The sequence below is a fragment of the Notechis scutatus genome, chromosome 1 (assembly GCF_049901735.1).
Source record: "Notechis scutatus isolate UNSWTSFEM ecotype Mainland chromosome 1, rNotScu1.2, whole genome shotgun sequence".
Lineage (NCBI taxonomy): Eukaryota > Metazoa > Chordata > Lepidosauria > Squamata > Elapidae > Notechis > Notechis scutatus.
Genome location: NC_142009.1, coordinates 255550957 through 255567244, shown reverse-complemented (window position 1 = coordinate 255567244; position 16288 = coordinate 255550957). Strand labels below are relative to the sequence as shown.

Genomic DNA, 16288 nt, shown 5'->3' with positions numbered 1-16288 from the left:
GTTGACATTTTGTACATTACATTGTATGGAGTAGTACATTTAATTATATGTCAGTGGAGTAAGTTTCTTGTTACAGTTATGCTGCTGTTTCAAGAAAGATAGCATCTTGTTTAGTTTCATAACGGATGTATCCTATAAACCTTGTACAATATGGAAACATCTTTCACATGCAATCATGTGAAAAAGTAAATATACCCAATATAAAGTTTTTTTTTCTTGTATATATTTATATTTTATCTTTATTCAAACCATATATAAAGGATAGGATGATATAATTAAACAAAAAAAAAACTTATAAAACAATTTCTGGTCTTTGCCTCAGTCAACATTTCCCAAACTTGGGCATTTCTAGGAGTCTGGACTTCAACTCCCAGAATTCCATAGCCAACATAGCCAATGAAGAGAATTCTGAGGTCCATTCTCCCAGAAATACCCAAGACTGAAAAATGCTAGCCTACCTGTTCGTGGGGAAACTTCAGTGTTTTGTTAACAATTAAAGTTAAAAATAATTCATCCTAGAACAAATATCCATGTTTGTTTCTCAAAGCCATTTCTTATCAGTTCTCTATTTCTTTAATTGCTGGTTTTTCTATGTTTTATAGTTGGATTGTGTATTTTTATTATTTCAAGCGATCTTAGAGGAAGAAATGGTTATTTATCAAATTTGTTTAGCCATTCATTTCACCAAAGGCAACTCACCAAGGTCTATGTACATAATGTGACATGACCAATCTTAACAAGGACTGGACTTCAAAACAACTGCTAGACTGTGCACTTTTTTACGTCAATATGCTTAATGAAGGCACCCTTTTATTTTAATATGCTTAGCCATTTTTCTCTCCATGAGGGAAAAACATAGGATGGGAAAATTAGTTTTGAAAACTAGAAATAAACTTTACAACCTTTCAACAAATAAATCCCCTTCAGAGTTATAAAGTGCTATTTTCCATTTGTAATGTATTTAAATTGGGTCAGTGGTACAATTTTTGAAGCACCTCTGAATCCACATGTGCATTTAAGGTCAACATAACTACAACAGCAGTAGGTAGCCACTAATTTTATGGAATTATTCAGTTTGAAGGAGATTTGACTGAATCATTCCACCAAAACGGGTCCAAAAACAGGATGGTACTTTTTCATTATTGATTTAGTATAAATGTCCTATTTCAGTTTAGAAATGTCTTAGTTACACAGTGATTTTCTATATATGGGTTTGAAAACTGGTCCCATCTCAGTGCTTCATAAGGCAGATTGCTTTGTTTCATATGCAAAAGAGGATTACCTTTGAGAGCTGCACCTAAAACACAGTGGAACCATTTTGCATATGCCTAATGGCTATACCCGGTCTTCCTGACTTTGCAATCTAACTTAACACCTGTCTAGAAAGAAAAATTCTACTCCCAGTGGTCTAAGGCTTATCTACATTTTATTACAAATGGTCATCTATTTGACACTTTGTACATGTGTTACATTGGAATTGGGGATGAATTAGAACCATAGCATACAGGGCCCCGCCAAACTGTTGATTCCCCAGTTACTATTTTTATAGAAGATAAGCTGTCTTGTCATGACTCATGATTCTGATCTCTTTATATGCAGTGCATACACATCATGTTGCTCCAGTTGCTACTACAAGCAGGTGCCATCTGAACTCTTCAGTTGTTTCCCAAAACTTAGTTTGTTTTATCATTCCCCCCTCCAGTATTTAGTGACCTCCATAACTTAACAGGCTTGTAAAAAAGACAATAGGAGATTTGCATTATTAGTATTGCAAGATTCTGTTAATAGAGCCTCAGCCTTCTTTTTTATAGCCTGATAAGTTAGGGAGGTTCCTTTCTCTGCCTGATATGTAGCTGAGGGCTTTGCCCTCTCTTATCTGATCATTCCCTAAGCAGCATGCCTTTCTTCCACCTCATCACCCGAGGTCATTCCCACACTCCATTATAGGAATAAATGACAAAAGATTAAAACATTTGATTTTACAAAGTTGCTAACAGACTAAAGATCTACATTAATTTGAAATATAATTTGGAATTAATTATAAGAACCTTCCTGTCAAAAATGCTTTTGTTTTTGATTAAAACAACAACAACAAGTAAGCCTTTAAAAATTGGACACAAGAGGTTTATGAGAAGGAACAAAATATTATTGTTAAAGGAGAAGAACACTCAAAGTCAGCTTACTCTTACATAATGAAGCAAAATATTTTAACTTTGGACATTTTGAACAAATGACCCAGAAGTAATTTTAAGAATATCTGCCTCTGTAGATAAGAGTTGTTAAAAGTTGTTATAGAAGAGGAACAAGTATGGCATGATTGAGACTGATTTCAAAGTGGATTTAAAAATAATAGGCTACAAGAATCACATAGAAAAAAGATGTTATACTAGATACACAATAGAAACTGGCGGATAGTTTAAAATTAAATTAATAACAAACAAAGAGAGTGACCTGGATAATTTTCCTGTATTGAATTGGCAAAATAGGATTGTTAAAGTTTTGAAGAATTTTGAGAGACGAGACAAAGAAAAAAATGAATTTTTAGAAGTAAAAAGAAGAATATAACACTGGTTTATCTCATCAAAGTTAAAATAGATATGTTATTAACTATATCGTAATCCTTAGTGGACTTTTACTGACATCAGGATTGATGGTTTATGGATTTGTTTATAGATAAAAGATATGATATGGGAGAAAGAAATATTTTGTTGCATTTTAAGGGAAGGTGATAAATAACTGAAATTATATTTTTGATAAAGGGGAAAATCACTTTATAGGTTTCTTTTCTTTTTCTTTATTACATTCTAAGAGTAAAGTTTATTTTGTGTTTTTTCCTTTTTCTTTTTTTTAACCTTTTTATAATTTTTTAGTTTGGATTAGTTTTTATTACTGTAAATTGTAATAAATTTATTACGAAAGAATCAAATTGTGAAAGGAGTATATTGTTACCCTGTTTATATGCAAAAATGCTGAACTAGAGATGGAAGTTGGAATTAAAATTGTGTTTCAGGTCTGCTAATGATATCTTTATAAATATCTATCTTTCTTTAGTAGCTGGAAGCAAGAAAGACTTTTAAAGAAAGTCAAAGTTGAATGTTAAAGAGTGCCAAAGCCAATTTTTTAAAAATAATTCTAAGTATGTGACAAGTGCCAATCTGGTAGAAATAGGTGAAGTATTTTCTGGACTCCAAATCCCACAGGATAAGTGTCTGTAACATTAAATAGTTTGCTTCTTAAGGGAAAGACTGACAAATCTGAACAAACTATTGTAGTGAAGATACTTTCAGTTGCCAATGAAGGCAAGTATTGTCAGTGTCATCATCTTCTCAGCCATAACATATGGCCGTGAAAGCTGACCACATAAAGGCTAAAGAAAGAAAATGACTGGATTCTGGTGCTGAATAGTATTTTGGATAGCAAGTGCAAATTTGAAGGATGAATGTGATTTTATCAACAAATAGACCTCTTTGAGATTAAATCAGGTGATCAAATTTTCACTAGAACTTTAACCACTGTATTTGAAAACTTGTTTTACTTTAATAGTGTTTAAAAATCACAGTTGAATATTATTTTGAGGATTGGCATACCTATAAAAGATGATATCTTTAATTTGCAGATAAGCACTGATAAATAGTTATTCCATATCACAATATGGCACCTACTTTAGTACATATTGTCTTTGGACTAGGAAAGAGCAGGTACTTTGTTCTTTCTCCATGGATAATCAGTGTAACTGAAGTTTACTTTGTTATTAGCACTGTAGGAGGTAGGAAAAAATATTTCAGCTGCCACTGCTGGTTTGTAAGCAGTGTGTGATTATATCTATTTAAACAAGTCTTGACTACTTTCATTAGAACTCTCTCTGCTTATTAGGTAGCAGCTGTAAGCTCCTTGAAAGATCCCAGGAATGTGGTTTATCACTGTTCTGGAGTCTTTTACCAACCAGGAGAGATGTGGATCTAATTGGCAGATGGTTGCACTGACTTTTTCCTTAGAGATTTGGATTCACTGTTTTCTGATGCTTTTATCCATCTGCAGGTGCATATACGTATATTTGCTCCACACATGCACCATTTCTGTCTTAAAGCAATAAACACACTAAAAAATGTAAAGTAGGACTATGTCAAAGAGGGGCAAAACAGGATTGTGTTGTATTATCTCAAGTGCAGAACAAGTGAAGGTCCCCTTCCCCCAATCCCAATCCAATGTGTAACAAACAGAATACTCATGAGACTGTTATGTCAAGTATAGTCATTTATCCAGACTGATTGGAAATTTGGGGGTGGTTGGGGATGATAATATCTCACAGATGGGGTGGCACTACCCAAGACAGACCATCAACAACATAGGGGTGAACTCACAGCTCCTGCTTGAAGAGCAGGTGACGGTCGTAGCTATGAGAGCCTTTACACAACTTCAGGTTGTGTGCCAGTTGCTGCTTCTCCTGGATCAGGAGTCCACTCAGTCGTATACACTCTGGTAATCTCATACTTGGACTTCTGCAATGCTCTCTACATGGGGCTATCCTGAAAGAGCATTAAGTCACCAACCTAGAAACCAGGAGATTGGGACCATTCACCTTCAGCACAAAGCCAGCTGGGTCACTTTCTCTCAGCCCTAGGAAATCACTTCCAAAAATCTTGCCAAAAAAACCCTGCAGGGGCTAGTCCAGGAAATTGCTAAGAGTCAAAACTGACTAAGGCATGCATGCATGCACACAAACAAACAACGTACACAATGTAAATCCAACAGCCTTCATTTGGAAAACATAATGTACCATTGTAAGCCAATATCTATAGTCCAACAGCAGGTCAGCCACACCCGGACTCTCATTAAAGGAACAAAGAAGAAAAATATTGTTCCTGATGCAAATCCATTCATAAGAATTCCCATTTCTTCATTCCTATTGCAGTAATTTATTGTAAGAAAAATAAAAATGTTAGCAATGTGTTTAATATTTTACTTGTTTTTATACTTTGGGGGCCATAATATGAATGAGCTTCCTTCAAGGTTTGATCTGGAAAAAGGTAACTCTTAATTCATAAAGATGATGCAAAAAGAACTATGTTTAGAAGTTGGTGTATATTAAAATCTCATGTTGGTTGAATAAAAAAGCTCTCTGGTGTTTCTTTTTTTCAGGATCGAAGGCGAATGTTTGAGAACAATCTAGTAAAAACAGGTCTGGAACTAGAAACGGAAGATAAGAAGGTAGGAATTACTGTGGGTTGTTAGTGATTAAAATAAATGATTAGAAGTATTGGGGCAATGAAAATCGCTAGAAATAGTTGGAAGTGGGATCTTTGCTCCCTGAACACCATGTTTAACTTGTTTGTTTGTACTACCATCATTATATATAAAAGATGGTAATCAGAAAATAATACTGACAAGTTTCTGAAGCAACTGTAGTATTATAAGGGTACTCCACAATTGATCTGTGTCTTTTGCAGTTTTGTAAGACATTGCATTAATATTCTGCCCTTTTTTTTTTTTTTTTGTTAAAGGGAGATTGCATGATTTTATATCATACTTTTATGTCTATCCTGGATTATAGGTAATTCTATGCAGCATTGGAACTGATAAACATAACTAGCAACTGCATGGAAAAAAAGATTTGGACATAAAGAGAAGGTTTCATGAAAGAAGTGGAATGTTGAACATTACGAAGTTTCAAAAACTGGCATTTTTAAATGTTTTCTGGCTTTTGTGTGAAGGGTGGAAACTGAAAATTGATTTTTAAAAAAATCTAACTGATTGCTTTTTCTCTCTTCCTCCAACCCCTTATTAGCTAATAGCCAACTTGCTCCAATTTAATGTTCTCAATTCTCAATATCTTATTTTTGGTAAACTGCCCAGAGTCACTGAAAGTGAGTGGGCGGCCATGCAAATTCTGTAACTAACTAAATAAATACAATAAAATATTTAATATATCATGTATCGGTAATTTTCCCCTAGTAGTCCCCAAATAACTGGCTCTGAACTTATGTTCAGATTGTGGGTGCAATCAAAAGGAAATAATTACAAATCTTAAATCTTGTGTGTGTGTGTGTGTGTGTGTGTGTGTATACATGTACATAGATACAAACACACACACACACACAATCTCCTTAGCCAGCACTTGTTAGGATAGCTGAAAATTAGTCTTTGTTATTTCCCCCCATTTTCCATAATACTAATGAAATTAGTGATAACTAATGATTTAAGTGTGACTAACGTTTTTTGCCTCAGATTCTAAAAAGGAAACTACAAAAGTACAATGCAGTAAATGTCAAACCTAGAGGTGATTCTTACAAATGTTTTAGAAGCCACTTATACCCTATTAGAATTGAGGTGTCCTTGTTTCTCATATGTGTATTTTACGTCCATACACTTAAAAGTTGCAAGAGACCTTCAGCACTAATTGTCTGAATTTTTTTATTTTTAGTCTCAGAATGTTTTAGATTGCTCTCCCTCCCCACTCCCTCCCCCCCAAAAAACCCAGGAAGATTTCAGCCTGGCTGCTCCAGAGATTGTTCATTATGGACTTTTTCTGAAATGCTATAAACCTCATCCGAGTATGGATAAATAAATCCTAGAAGAATAGCAAGATCAGTGCATGCTGGAAGAAAAATACAGCTTTTTGAACACTGAAAATATTCAAAGGACATTGTCCTTCCCAATTATACATGGGGATGAAAAGGGTAGTTGTCCAACTTCGTAGACTTTGTAGTTATTACCATACCTTTGGAGGGCAAATTGCTTAGTTTATGATCAACTCTTTTTTGTTTCACTTGCAGGAGTCTGAAAATGACAAAACATATTTTGTGAAGATTCACGCCCCGTGGGAAATTCTGATCACTTACGCCGAAGTACTCAACATCAAAATGCCCATCAAAGAGAATGATATTCCCTGCCCAGTGGAGAACCCATTGGACTGCATATTCGCGCCATTTAGGCTACCTGAGATTGTGATGCACCCTGAACCTGACTACTTTACAGCACCATTTAGCAAAGAAAGACAGGAATTGTACCTCATTGATGATGAGAATACGTTTTTCTTGCCATCTGTCAGAAACAGAATAGTGAGTACTTCATTTACCAATTCAGTGATAGTGTAATACAACAACAGTCAGCTTGTGGATTAGATGGCAACATGTTGCCTACCACAACATGCCTATGGGGACCGCTGTGAAATTGTCCTTAATGCTCTAGTGTTGTTGACTTAAGGTTGGTTGGGTTTGCCATACAGAATCATTTGAGAAAAAAGCACCCTGAGCATAAAATGGCATATGCTTTACTTTCCTTGGTTATTCCAGCCAGAAAAGGCCTTTCTTTTGTATTTAAATGATATGACTCACCCTGAATTACAGCACAAAGGATGACTCAGCAATTGCAGAAGGCCCAAATATGGGAGAATTCAGCAGGGTCAAGCAAAGGCTCCTCAGCTGAATGCCTGTCTTATTGTGTTGTCAAGGCAATTTTTTCCCCCAAGGATGGTGTTCTTTGCCAATTTATTTCATAGAGGTGTTTCCTGTCTTCTCTCATTATTGGAATGGAAGGGAAAGAAGCTTGGCCCTTCAGAAGTGTGGAGGAGCATTGCTGTTCCAAGCAGTGTCAAAGGAGGAAGCATCATTAAACAAACCAGATCTCTGAAAGTTTGCAGAATCGAGTAGAAAATTAATAAAACTTAAATTGAAAGTTTGCAGAGTTATAACAGACACACAATTTTACATGGTGAAATGAATACAGGTAGCTTACAACAGTTCATTTAGTGACCATTCACAGTTACAAAGGCACTGAAAAAGTGACATGACCATTTTCCACACTTACGACCATTGGAGCTTCCCCGTGGTCATGTGATCAAAATTCATATGCTTGGCAACTGACTTGTACTCATGACGGTTGCAATGTACTGGAGCTTTTGCGACCTTCTGACCTTCTTTCAGTGGGGGAGCTTGGTTCACTTAACAACCATGTTACTAATTTAACTGCAGTGATTCATTTAACAACCGTGGCAAGAAAGGTTGTAAAATGGGGCAAAATTCACTTAACGGATATCTCTATTAGCAGCAGAAATTTTGAGCTCAGTTAAGATTGTAAGTCGAGGACTATCTATATATCCCTAATAGAAGAGTCATACTGTTTTTCTATTTTTTCACAAAGATATTGAAAAACATAAGGCGGTGAGATTCCTAACTAGAAGACTGAAACAGGAAGAACAATAAAATTTATCCTCGGAAAAACTTGCTTCCTTTTATAAACTGCAAGAAGTATTTAGAAAGGGCCTCAAAGATTAATGCCATAATTAGTATATGTAACTAATCAAAAATAACATGTCAAATTTCACAGAGGAAAAAAAATACATTCTCATAGTTTAAATAATATGGCAATAATTTTAAATATGGAGTTCTATCCCCCTCTCTTCTAGGTTTTTTATATTTTAACAAGGTGCCCATATGGAACAGAAGAAGGGAAAAAGAAGTTTGGAATCAAAAGACTTCTAAATAATGGCACCTACTCTGCTGCTTACCCTCTTCATGATGTAGGCATTTTAGTCTTTCATTTATTTTCCAGTATTTGCATTATATTCTGAAGAAAACCTGTCTTTCTCTGTAAATTGTATTTGAATACATTTGTCTGTGCTTTCTTAATAGGCCAGTTTCTATGTTTTTTGTAATTGTGAATAGTATAATGGAATTGTTTATATTAAAGGTATGTGAATGCATATAACATATGCTAAAACAACTCTAAATATCTCAGAAAAAAAATGAAATTGGAAGGAGAGAAAGAACAGTATCCATTTATAGTTGTAGAATGAACAAAAGAGCATTAGAAGATTAGAGATTAGTGTTATATTGCCCTCTGGTGGCAAGCAATGAACACTTGCTGGACACACAAAATCCATACATATAATTAACTTGGAGAACAGTCTTATTGATTCTGATATTCTCCCAGAAAAGTTGAAAAGGAATACATTCTGTTTCTGTGTAGGTGTAAAAATGTCTGTCTATTAAACATGGAAACACCTATAGATTTATTTTGTATTTTGCAATAGTATTGTTGGAGAAATTGTGTTGCTATTTATTGTTGTATTTTGTTTCTTCTTTATTTTATTTTTCCACACTGATTCAGTGTCAGTACTGGAAGAAGTCAAATGACCCAAAGTGTGAAAATGAAAGATATACCTTATATAGGGAGTGGGCCCGTTTTCCTAGGTTTTACAAGGAACAGCCCTTGGATCTTATCAGGTAAATTGATCATCCCTGATATATTAATGGCCATTGGGTCATTCCAGAAATATAGCAATAGCTTTATAGCAATCTTTGAGCAGTTTGCAGTGTTAGCATATTGTCCCCAAATATTTTACCTACCTTGGAAACATGCAGAGCTGAGTCAACCTTGAGCTGATCAGGATTGAACTCCTAGCTGTGGGCAGAGTCAGTCTGCACTACTGCATTCTAACCACTGTGCCATCATGGCTCTAATGTATGCTATATTACCTGCCTATATTTCTTTTTCTAAACAATATGTTTATATGTTGAATATAATGTAAAAATAAGCAGTGTATGCTTGAAAAATAATTTGGAAGACATGCTTGTGACCATATATGAGCACAGTACCTTTCTATCCATCTTTTTCCCAGCTTCCACACAAGTCTGAAAAAAAAAAACCCAACTGCAGTTTCTTTAAGAGTAATATAGAACAGTATCATTGCTGGTTGGAGAATTCTGAGTTTTTAAGTCTACATATCTTAAATTTGCCAAGATTGAGAAAGAAATACAGAGTTAACAACTTAAAGAAATTCCATATCTTTTCACTCTCATATAGAAGTCTGGAAAAAATGGCTACTTTAATCGTTAGCAAAAAGTTTCTGTGCTGCCCCCTTTTCAGAATATTTTGAAGCATGCAGAGTGCTAATATATAGAAGACCAAGGAAATACATAATAAAGTAGATAGAACTGGCTTGACAATAATTCAATATATTTTAGATATATAGTAGATAGCCAGTATTAGAACTTTCAGGGGTGAATAAGCTGAGGATTATTTTATAGTAAGTTCCTTTGGGATATGTCTTAGAACATTATATCAAAATTTTATCCTTTATTGTTATTTTGAGCTTTGCCTTTGTTTTTCTTGAATTATTTTCTTGCAGGAAGTATTACGGAGAGAAGATTGGGATTTATTTTGCCTGGTTGGGTTTTTATACTGAGATGCTGTTCTTTGCAGCTGTTGTTGGTTTCATTTGTTTTCTGTATGGTTTGTTCACAATGAATGAAAATATGAGCAGGTAAGTGTAATTGACATAGCAACATTAGTTAAGTTACATTGATCAGTTAATGATGAAGCCTGCCTTCTTTCTTTCTTTCTTTCTTTCTTTCCTTCCTTCCTTCCTTCCTTCCTTCCTTCCTTCCTTCCTTCCTTCCTTCCTTCCTTCCTTCCTTCCTTCTTTCTTTCTTTCTTTCTTTCTTTCTTTCTTTCTTTCTTTCTTTCTTTCTTTCTTTCTTTCTAGATGTATGGTTTTATATAAAGATTCTGGCCTAACCTGATGAGCTGATTTGAATATATTTCAGCAAAGATCTATGACCCAGTGGCAGAACTGTAATCTATGCCATAATAATGGCTCAGATATAGTTTTCAACCATAATAATAGCTCAGATATAGCTTCTTACTATGTACTGAAAGACAGAGATTAATTCTGATTGTGAACAAGCACTATTATTCCTTTAATCCATTTTATTAAATATTCCACATCTATGTCCATCCTCTTTAGCAAAGAAATATGTAATCCCGATATTGGTGGAGAAATTATCATGTGTCCATTATGTGATCGAAAATGTGATTACTGGAGGCTTAATTCAACTTGTGAGTCTTCACAGGTTTGTAACAATTACAACATTTGTATTTTCAAAAATACATACTGTTTCATGTATTACTCAATGGATAATGCCTGTTTTTCAATTCTAGTATTCCCATTTGTTTGACAATGTGGCAACCCTCTTTTTTGCAATATTTATGGGCATCTGGGGTAAGTGTACTTGTTTCATTATTAATGTTTTCAGAATTAATTTTAAGGAGTTGGGTGTTATTTATTCAGAGATGATTTTATGTTTTGATTTGTACACTTCTCACATTTAAATGGGTGTTACAAAAATTCCACAAAATAAATAAGAGATAAGTAAATATTCTGTGCTTGATCAGACTCCATTCCATTTATAGAGAAGCTGTTCAGGATACAAAGCTTTGTTGAATTACTATGACAAATTGTAAACATCATTAATCTGAAAGAAAACTGGATAGTTGATTGATAAGGACAAAGTTTCAGGCATGATATTCTTCCCTTCATGCTGAACATCTTCTATAATACTGCAAACTTTCCCTAAATATATTTATTAACTGAAATTCAGCGACCTAGATAAGTAAAATTTTAGTTGTGCTTTAATGCAGCTGGTTAATTCTGACCAGTTGAAGTACTGTTGACATAATAATATCCACATTTATAATAAAAATAATTTCTACAGCATAATTAACATATTTTTTGTAAATAAATATTTGTATAAGTAACTTTTACTTCTTGCTTGCATCCTGGAGTTGTGGGTGTTCTATCACTGAAGGTTATTAAGAAGAGCTGGATAATCAGTTGCCTGGAATGCTTTAGGGCAGGGCTCGCCAAACTTTTGGACCCCAGGGACCACCAAACTCATAATTTTAACTCCCGCAGACCACTAATATGAATTTTGACTGACAGTGGCTTGCTGACATTGGTGGGAAAGTTGGTCCCACATTCCAGAGCTGCAGTAGTCACAGGACTGGCCCTTTGGTCATCCCGGAGCAGCTCCTCCTCCACCCGGGTGCACCGGCCTGCTATGGACTGGAAGAACTGGTCCGGGATGACCAAAGGGTCAGTCTTGTGACTACTGCAGCTCTGAAATATGGAACTGACTTTCCCACCAACGTCAGCAAGCCACCCCGGGATGGATTTCCCTCCCCCGCTGTTCGTCTTACCTTCCAGTTCCAGCTTGCGTGGCTTTACTCAGGGTAAGGTTTGCGCTCGGCCAAAGGGTGGGGGCCAGTGGGTGGGCAGCACAGCCTTGTGTTTCCACATAGCCTGGATTAATTGCTTTGGGGGGGTGCTTTGGGGAGAACCATTCTCCCATGAGCTGTTCAGAGCATCCAGAAGTGGGAGGTGCTTCAGTCTCTTCTGGAAAGGCTGGGCTTAAAACTCCGGGACACTCCTCCTCCTCCACGGGACACCTCCCCAGCGTCCCCCAGTTTTAGCTCAGCCTTCGTGGTAAAAGGTTGTGCACTCCCTGACTGGAACGGTTTTCTGATTCAGGTTTGCTCTTGGGTTATTTTGGCTTGTAAAAATCTTCCCCATTTAATTTGGCTTTTTTCAGGCTTGTGCCTCTATTAGGTTGTCTCGACCAGTTTAAAAACAGTTTCTTTGTAACTAGCGGAGCTTGCCACTCCGCGGGCAGCCTGAGGCAACTGCCTCAGGCAATTACCTTATCTAACTTTCCGATCGTCTTCTCTGCAATCGTAGCGGAGCGCTCGCAGCCGCGGCTCACTTCGCCTTGCCGTTTCGTCTGACAGGAGCATTTAACTCGCAAGTTAGAGCCTCAGTAGCAGCGGCTCATTAGACTTCTCAGACATTAGCAGCGGAGATTCTGGCTTCCCGCCTTTTTCAATGGCTGGCTCAAGTTTGTGCCTAAATATCACAGGCGCCATTCCCCGCTGGTTTCCCTTTTGGGGGACTGGGGCAGTACCTTCCCACTTCGTTCTCCCTGGGTTTTGCTCTCCCTTGTCTGGCTGACGTTGGATAAGCAGACTAGTCATTAAACAGGAATTTCCTTGCAATTGCCTTTGGTTCATTTCTTTGGAGTGAAGCCGCAAGCCATTTTAAACAGCAGGACGCTTTGTTTTGACAGGAAAGAATCCACCTCAGATCCTGTATAGCTGGTTTCCCTTGTTGGGGACCAGGAATCCAGAAAGTTCTCGCTTGGAGCGCTTGGGGGGTTTCCCTTGTTGGGGACCCTTAGATACTGTTTACCATATGCACAGTTTTACATATAGATATAGGCATATTTATATGTATATGGGTATATATGTGTGTGTGTGTGTGTGTGTGTGTGTGTGTGTATACATACATACATACACACACACACACACACACACACACACACACATACACTCTCCTGGAGGAGTGTTCTACTTTCAACCACAGGGGAAGGCATCACCCCAAAGTACAAATAATAATAATAATAATAATAATAATAATAATAATAATAATAATAATAATAATAATAATAATAATTTTTAAAAAATAATAATTAAAAATTAAAGTCAGAGGCAAGAGAATCAGTCATCCACAATGGAAGGTGACAACGCTTTCTGCTCCAAGACAAATAAGTCCCGAGATAAGCCAGTGGGCCCCCAAAAGGCCTCTAAGGTGGCGGATAAGGATGCCCATAGATGGCACCTAGCTTTGGAAAGGCAATTGCAGAAACGAGCCAGGGAGGCAGACAAGCTGGCTATGACACAACAATCTGATCAGGACCCAAGTCCATTGTTGGGGCCCTTGGACTTATCTACCCAGCCCAGGCAGGCTGTCTCTGGACAACCTCCCATAGGCACATCTCCTCCAATGATCACTGCCCGGCTAATCCCAGAGGCAACCTTCACCCCTACGGTCACCGGCCTAAGACAGGAGGAGGGATTACCTGAGACTATCCCCATCGAAATGAGGCAATGGATGGAGATGGCGATTCAAAGGGGCATTGCGGCTGGAGTTCAGCAATCCATCAGGACCAGACACTTCTTGGCTGCTTCGGATGCGGGATCCCTGTCCGCTCGATCCTTTGCTCATATGGGACAACATCAAACTCAGGTATTCCCCAATATTCCAACATACCAACCCAGGGTCTTTGGGAGGAGGTGGAATTTGAGGATCAGGATGTTCCCATGGAGGTGGGGTCGATCCATCAGATGGACTTGGGGTTGTCAGAGGCTGACCCACTAGAACGGGGAATGTCGGACGACGAAGGCCTCATTCCGGACCAACCTACCTTTTCTGGCCTTTTTCGCCCACACCTCTTTAAATCCTTACTGTTCAAGGCAAAGAACACCGCTAAACTAGGCACATCAAACCCTCATCCATTGTCAACAGGGTCTCAGGATGAATCCGAGGATCTAATATTCTCACAACCGGCTAATGAGGCGGAAGCTATTCCTGTCCCTCGTATGTTTGCTGAATTAGTACAAAATCAGTGGGCATCAGCAGCATCATACCCAGCCCAAACAGGGTACGATAAACGATATTATAATTTGGCACCAGAGTTTTCAAATTTTCTCAAAACACTGGAGGTGGATGAGCCCATTGTGGCACTGGCCTCTTCTTCAACCTTTCCCAACGAGGCCGAGGAAGCCCTGAGACCGGAAGAAAAGAGAGAAGAGTTGGCACTTCGTAGGGCGCACGTTTCTGACGCCTGGGCCATTAGGGCAGCTACAGTGGCGTCCTTTTTTACACGGTCCTCCCTACGATGGCTCTTCCACTTGAGGGATATATTGCCAGCATCAAATGTCAGAGCCCACCAGGACATAGCTAAAATTATTGCAGCAGCAGAATTCTCCACCGATACCACATTTAATGCAGTCAAATTCTCGTCTAGGGCCATAGCATATCACGTATCAGCACGGAGACTGCTATGGCTCAGGCATTGGCAGGTGGATACCAAGCATAAATGCAAGTTGGCATCAGCCCCAATATCGGGGGATAAATTATTTGGCAGTGTCTTGGAGCCCCTCCTTATAGAGAATAGAAACAAGAAAAAAGTGCTTCCCCCTCTTTTTCGGAGGTCTGAAAACAGAATGCCCCAGTCGTTTTGAAGGGGTTCCTTTCGGCCCTACTATCAAGGCCCATACGTTCCCAGATCTCAGAGAACATCAGGCTACAGGCCCAGTTTTAGACAGGATAGGTCTGAATCTTCCGATAGAGGTCAGCAGGGAGGCCAAAACAGAAGAAAGTCCAGAGGCACCGGGGGCCGATTTTTTCATCGCCCCAAGTGAGTCCTTGATAGCAGTTCCCATTGGAGGGCGGCTAAAATTGTTTGCTGATCAATGGGACAGCTCCACCTCTGATGCGTGGGTCAAGGACACTATTAGGTTTGGTTTGGCGCTAGAGTTTCAATCCTCCCCCCCAAACTTTTTCATTAGGAGCCCTAGATCCACGGACCCCATTAATGCAGTTGATGCAGGAGGCTATCAATCATCTTCTACATATTTGGGCCATTAGAGAGGTCCCATCTGAACAGCGGGGTCAAGGCTGTTACTCTCTATTGTTTGTGGTCCCAAAGAGTTCGGGGGGCTGGAGGGCAATTCTGGACCTCAAATGTCTGAACAGATCATTGGTTTATCGAAAATTCAAGATGACTACTCTCCAGTCCATTCTTCTCAGCATCAGAGAGAACGATGTCCTGACCTCTATAGATCTCACAGAGGCTTATATACATATACCAATTAGACCTGCTCACTACAAATATCTTAGATTTTGCTATTGTGATTGGCACTACGAATATAGCACCCTACCATTCGGTCTGGCTTCGGCCCCTAGGACTTTTACCAAGGTCCTAGCGGCTTTGGCTGCCTCACTCAGGATCAAATCTATTCGCTTACAATGTTATCTGGATGATATTTTAATTTTGTCATCTTCCAGACATCAAGCAAAATTGGATACCAAGATTACTCTGGAGACCCTTCAGGGTCATGGCTTTTCCATAAATTGGGATAAAAGCCCAACTAGGTTAGATCCCCTCAACTAGGTTAGTTCATTTAGGGGCAGTGATAGATACCGTGGAGGGCAAGGTCTTTCTCTCTCAGGACAGGTTAAACAGTATCCAGTCTTTGGCCAGAAAGAGGTTTCAGAGCCTCAACTGTTAGGGTTTTCTTGATTTCCATTGCCTTGGGCACGATTCCATTCTAGAGAGCTGCAATGGTTCCTGCTACCTTTCCAGCAATCTGGAAGAGCCACTTCCAACGTCCGGATAAAGGTACCACACAATGTTCTCCGATCGCTCCGCTGGTGGTCGGAAAAAACAATAAACAAGGGGTGTCCTTTCAAGGAACCTTACAGGGCAACAATCACAACCGATGCCAGCCTGGTAGGATGGGGAGCTCACTTCCAATCCCACACTGCGCAGGGAATTTGGACTATTTCCAAACAATCACAAAGCATCAACCTGTTGGAACTGTGAGCAGTTCACCTGGCCTTACGCAGTTTTCTACCCCTTTTCCAATCATGCCACGTTCTGGTCTTGAC

At 38.4% G+C, this 16288-nt stretch overlaps 1 protein-coding gene across 10 annotated transcripts in view; it reads left to right on the top strand.

Annotated features, from left to right (window-relative positions):
* ANO5 (anoctamin 5) overlaps positions 1-16288 on the top strand; it is a 71782-nt gene that overhangs the window by 30659 nt on the left and 24835 nt on the right. For all 10 annotated transcript variants that reach the window (XM_087951102.1, XM_087951101.1, XM_087951098.1 and 7 more), the window contains 7 exons: positions 5140-5208; positions 6774-7058; positions 8405-8518; positions 9109-9224; positions 10130-10264; positions 10748-10853; positions 10942-11002. In XM_087951102.1, coding sequence (XP_087807228.1) covers positions 5140-5208; positions 6774-7058; positions 8405-8518; positions 9109-9224; positions 10130-10264; positions 10748-10853; positions 10942-11002 — 886 coding nt within the window. The remainder of the gene's footprint in view (positions 1-5139; positions 5209-6773; positions 7059-8404; positions 8519-9108; positions 9225-10129; positions 10265-10747; positions 10854-10941; positions 11003-16288) is intronic.